This window comes from Myripristis murdjan, chromosome 4 (genome assembly GCF_902150065.1).
Source record: "Myripristis murdjan chromosome 4, fMyrMur1.1, whole genome shotgun sequence".
Lineage (NCBI taxonomy): Eukaryota > Metazoa > Chordata > Actinopteri > Holocentriformes > Holocentridae > Myripristis > Myripristis murdjan.
Genome location: NC_043983.1, coordinates 21504403 through 21509799, shown reverse-complemented (window position 1 = coordinate 21509799; position 5397 = coordinate 21504403). Strand labels below are relative to the sequence as shown.

General features: G+C 43.6%; 1 protein-coding gene across 1 annotated transcript; it reads left to right on the top strand.

Moving 5' to 3' along the window:
* Positions 1-2780: 2780 nt before the first annotated feature.
* On the top strand, positions 2781-4733 carry igfbp1a (insulin-like growth factor binding protein 1a). Its single transcript, XM_030049446.1, has 4 exons — positions 2781-3307; positions 3527-3696; positions 4015-4143; positions 4599-4733. The coding sequence occupies exons 1-4, from the start codon at positions 2935-2937 to the stop codon at positions 4707-4709; spliced, it is 783 nt and encodes a 260-aa protein (XP_029905306.1). The 5' UTR covers positions 2781-2934; the 3' UTR covers positions 4710-4733.
* Positions 4734-5397: the final 664 nt, after the last annotated feature.

The following is a 5397-nucleotide window of genomic DNA, read 5'->3' as shown; positions in this document are numbered from 1 at the left end:
TAAGGACGTACAATAGTTCACATATGTTAATCCCCTGTGCCCTTAATTTGTGCATGTCTCTACCACTTTACATCAACCTGTTAATTAAATGGGTTAGATGGCCCCATGCTCCACTCCCTGGGTTACTCCCCAGTCACAGTTAGCCATATCATGCTATATCCTATGACACTGGGGGGAGGGTGTGAATAGGTCAAAGACAGTCAGACAGTAAAGTGGGGTAGCAGCCTTTAGAAACCCTTCAATTTCTTCAACCTTGCCAGCCCCATTGGTAGGTTTGTCTTTACAAATGCATGCTGCGTTATTCAAATCTGCAGGAATTTATCAAATTCCATCGGAGAGCCCATGGTTTCAAGAGCTGCCAAATATGTCCTGTTGACTTACAGGAAAATGTGTATAAAATTTTGCTCAAGACATCTTAAAGTCTTCTATTTGGTGTAACGGTGCAGCTATAGCTTCCTCATTGTTGATTGAATATTTCACACTCAAATATATCTTTTACTGTGAGCGTGATTATATAGCTTCAGTGAAGCACTGCAGCCAGCAGACACAGAATATGTATGTGACATTGCTGTCATTGGGAGAAAAAAAAGAAGATTTTTTTCTCCCTCTTTGAAGCTATTGAAATGGAAATTTTCAGGGAACACTACAGTTTAAGGGGTTAAAGGGTTTGCGCATTTCATATGTGGGGTTGTAAGAGGGCACCTAGGAAGTGGAGTTGAACATTTAGCTGTATTGAGAACTTACTGTCCTGCCATATTCCACAAGGCTTAGCACAGCACCCAACATCCAAGTCACATTCCGGCTCCCTGTGGTCTTGAGGTCCATATCCGGTCAGAAGCACACGCAGTGAACGCAGGCGTCATTCTTGAATCAGAGTTCAACTGAGGACAGATGGGGATTACAATCACCAGGCACATGCATTCACAAAGTTACAACTGCCATAAAAGGGGAAAATTTAACACTCACTATATCCTCCTAAGGTAATACCTTCTTAGCAGATAATGGTTAGGAGTATGCTGTAGTGTTATGCAAGAGTGCCACTTAATAATGCCTTCCTGTTAAGTGAAAGAGAAAGCAAGAGACAGGAAACTTCATTTGGATGTCCTGAATGATCAACTGTGCAGCTATTAATGTGCCCTCTAATAACTACAAACAGACAGATGTTATTGAAAAGATGTAAATATAGGATGGGCCCAACACAAGTCTCACTGCCTTTTTAGCAACTGATAAGTATTATTGGTTAATAACTGCCTGTATATTTATAGCCTTGAATGGGTAATTGAACTGAATTCACCCTAAATGAAGATCAAAATCTCTGAATGGAAAGCCACTAGAGCCGAAAAACACGCAAGTCATGTCTGATTACACTAATAGCTTTATTTAGCCCAAGGCTCTGAGAAATACAAATCTGGCCATCACGTGAGAATGACTGTTAACACCAGTTGACAGATGATGCAATCCCATCAAGGAATTGCATGGGGCCAATCCCACAAAAACGTTCATTGCATCAGAATAAGTCAATATATGTGTATGTGCCTTGAACAAACTGAAATCTACAGATTGCCAAATGCCAATCACATTTCTCAGGAGAAAATGACATCAGAGAGAGAGGAGTTATAGCCATTTAGATTAGTCAGAAACAACAGTAATGTCATGTGTAAGTCTAACCACTTCCCCTGTGTCTCTCCTGTCAGACCTAAGGCTGACTATAGCATCAACATCAAGCTTATTTAATTCTTTTGCAAATGGGGGAAACATTATCAAATGTCTGTCTGGGGTCAGAGCACGCTCAGCAGTGACCCCACACACGCATTGCCTTGCAGCAACCCGTGAAAACGTGCATGTTGTCCACCATGGGACCATCAAAGGACGCACTGAGCGACAAGGCGAGGGACGTGTCTATGGTCATGTCAGATCAGCCCCCATTCAAGCCCAGATCTATTATTACCACAGGAAACGGGTAATTACAACGGGACTTCTCCGGGACTGACCCCAAAGCTTGGGTACGCCGGAGAGATCACATACCACAGCGTCCGGAGCCGTGACTCACTGGCGTAAACGCTGACCCTCGTTTGCGCAGCTATTTTTGAAAGATGGATTTATTATCTCCGCAATGCACGCATGCCTTCTCATGTCAAATTAGAGCTGGCTCACTCTCAGCAGGCCTACACTTCTGTGCAATGTGGGCGTGCGTAATTTGCGCTCATTAGAAGTTTTCCAAAGTTGTGTAAGAAGTTTAGAGAGGACAATTAAAAATATGAATAGCAAGCGTTGTCCCGAAAGATAGTTGCTCTCTTGTTCTGTTAAGGCTATTTATTTAACAGGCTAAACACAGTTTAGCCTGTTAAATAAATAAATAAATACATACATACATACATACATACATACATAAGCTACATACATAAACAAACACCCTAATTTAATTGTCAAACTTATCGCGGTGTTAAGTTTTTAAGCTTGACATATGTTAACATAAAACCTACTCTTTTCACTGTTTCCATAAATTAGAAGAATGTGGGAAAGAAGTTTATTGTAACACAAGGGTGAGAAAGGGGTGTTCTTGCAACATCAAACGCTGGTGTCGTCACTCGTCAGGGATACGTGCAGGCACTGCCTGTTCCAAAATAAATAACGACGCGATTGTTGTATTCAAATGAGCTGCTTGACCGGACATAGGCGGACCAATCAGAGACCATCGTATCATTACACCTTCTTTTCAGAAATCATTCATAACGCAGATACGTCAAACACTCACAGGGACCCGACTATAAATACGGCTGCGCGCAAGGCACAGTTAGACATTTTTCCCAAAATCAAACGAAAGACACTACTGGGCAACAACCGTGGGAATCCGTTTTCCCACAGATCATTCTCTCTGCCTTTTTCTACGTTTTGTATTGTGTATCCTATATTTACCAGTTCATTTTGTTGGCCATGGGTGGATTATATCTGAAACACGTCGTGGTGGCAGCGGTGTACTCCGTGCTGGCCACAGGGACGCTGGGGTCCCCGGTGATGGGGCCAGAGCCGATCCGATGTGCCCCCTGCACTCCCGAGAAGCTGAGCCAGTGTCCAGCGGTTGCGCCCGGATGCGCCGAAGTGCTGCGGGAGCCGGGCTGTGGATGCTGTCTCGCCTGCGCCCTGAAGGCTGGAGAGCTTTGCGGGATCTACACTGCACCGTGCGGCTCCGGTCTGAGGTGCACCCCGAGACCCGGCGACCTCCGGCCGCTGCACTCCCTAACCCGGGGACAAGCGGTGTGCTCGGAAAGCAGTGAGCCAGAGCAGACCCCGGAACCCCAAACCCAAGGTAGGCCTATCAGCCCCACATCAGAATGTGTTAATATAAAATTAAATGTCATTTAGCATATCCTGTATCATAATTCCAGAAATGCTTGGGTATATATATCCCATGCAGCCACATTACAGTAGATCCATTTAGATATAACGCAGCCATAGTGCGCAGCTATAGGTATAGTGACATTTAAAGGACTGCCCTTCAGTCAATCACTGTAATTTGCTTCTCCAGATCAGGGAGAGCCAGAGGCTGGGATGGAGAACACAGCCACCGTCTCGGACCCCGGCTCCAGTCACTACCTCCCCGGCCACAGTAAGCCCTTCGACCCGAGGGCCGCCGCCGACGCTCAGGAGAGCATGAAAGCCAAACTCACCACCATCCGCAAGAAAATGGTCGAGCAGGTAAAAATTAATATCAGAGTCATTATGTCAAATGATCTGCAATGTCGTTAAAAGTTTTTTAGACGTTTTGGGAAAATGCACTAGTTTACCACAAGGGGGAGCTCCGGGACCTTTTGATTTGAGCGTGTGTGTGTGTGTGTGTGTGTGTGTATCTATATGTGTGTGTGAGAGAGAGTGAGTGTGTGTGTGTGTATGTTTACTATTAAAAGTCTTACATGCAGTTTGATGGTTAGTTGGTGATAAAGTTTTTTGCTCACCTCTATTGTGTTGGCATGGGTCACCAAATTAACCCACTGTTACTCCTTTCTCTCTGTCCAGGGACCCTGTCACATTGAGCTCCAGAGAGCCTTGGAAAAGATTGCCAAATCCCAACAGAAACTAGGAGACAAGCTCACTCGATTCTACCTCCCCAACTGTGACAAACATGGGCTTTACAAAGCCAAGCAGGTTGGTACCTTGAGCGAATGTATGGAGTGCTGCTCTGTGTGTATGTGTGTGTGTGTGTGTGTGTGTGTGTGTGTGTTGGCTTTTTAGGATGGATTCATCACTCCAGTCAGCGTTAAAGAATCTCTCCAAGTTGTATGTGAGTGTGTGTGTGTGCATGTAGCCAAGATTATGTCAACCTCAGCTCTAGAGTGATATTGTATGTGTGTGCGTATGTGTGTGTTCAGGCAGGGATTTGTTCAGCTTGCTGCACTGCTTACACCTTGGAGTGTGTTCAGTTTGTTTGAGTGTGATGTCACCCCGTTGGTACAGCAAGACTGTACATGCATGTATGCTTGTTTGGCCTGCAGGGTGAGATTGCACGCCAAATACATGCCAGGGTCACAAATGAGCAGGTGTTGGGTTGTGAGAGCATGCTAAATAAACTATTGTCTCTGTCTCTCTCTCTCTGCCTGCAGTGTGAGTCCTCTCTGGATGGACAGAGGGGTCGATGCTGGTGTGTGTCCACCTGGAATGGCAAGAGGATCTTGGGTTCAACTGACCTGCCTGGGGATGCCGAGTGCCCTTAACAAATCAACCACTGGAGCAGATCTCAAAAAAGCAAGCCACTGATTTTCCTTTTGGTAGCTGTTTATTTATTGATTTTGTCCATGGTGGTGTTTAATTCAGGTACACTGTCATTGTGGGACTGTTTGTCCCAATCCCCCCGGTTCCCCCATTTCCCAAAATGCCCTACCCCCCACCCCCACCAAAGAGAAAAATCTATATATAAATATATTTTTTTTTCTGTAAAGGAAATTTTAATATTGATGCATTTACTTCTATCCTTCAGCCTTATTTATTTCAATTGTACTGCATTCAATTTGTTATTTGTAATTATTTCATGAGTATTTATATCATTTTTGCCTTATTGTTATTATTATTGTTATTATTATTTTTTATTGATGTATAAAATGTATATATGTATCTTGACCATGAGTAACTCCATTGCTGAGTTGAGCTCGCTCTACCCTTGAGGAGTTGTCTGGTGTTTTGATTTATGATGAACCAAGCAAGAACAAAAGCACTGAGTGACCAAATGTCATTTATAAATGTTGTTTTTATGATTCAGTTTCACGCTGCCATTGTTATGTTTTCTTTAAGTAATTGTTTGTTTGTTTGTTTGTTTTTCTTTTTGATGTGATACATGATAAAACTCAGTTATTGTCAGTAAATGCAAAACTCTCAGTTGGAATTCTTAACAGTCTCAGAAAACAA

Coding starts and splice junctions, on each gene's coding strand:
- igfbp1a (XM_030049446.1), top strand. CDS start 2,935: ATGGGTGGATTATATCTGAAACACGTCGTGGTGGCAGCGGTGTACTCC. Junction 3,308..3,526: donor CCCGGAACCCCAAACCCAAG/GTAGGCCTATCA, acceptor TTGCTTCTCCAG/ATCAGGGAGAGCCAGAGGCT. Junction 4,144..4,598: donor GGCTTTACAAAGCCAAGCAG/GTTGGTACCTTG, acceptor CTCTGCCTGCAG/TGTGAGTCCTCTCTGGATGG.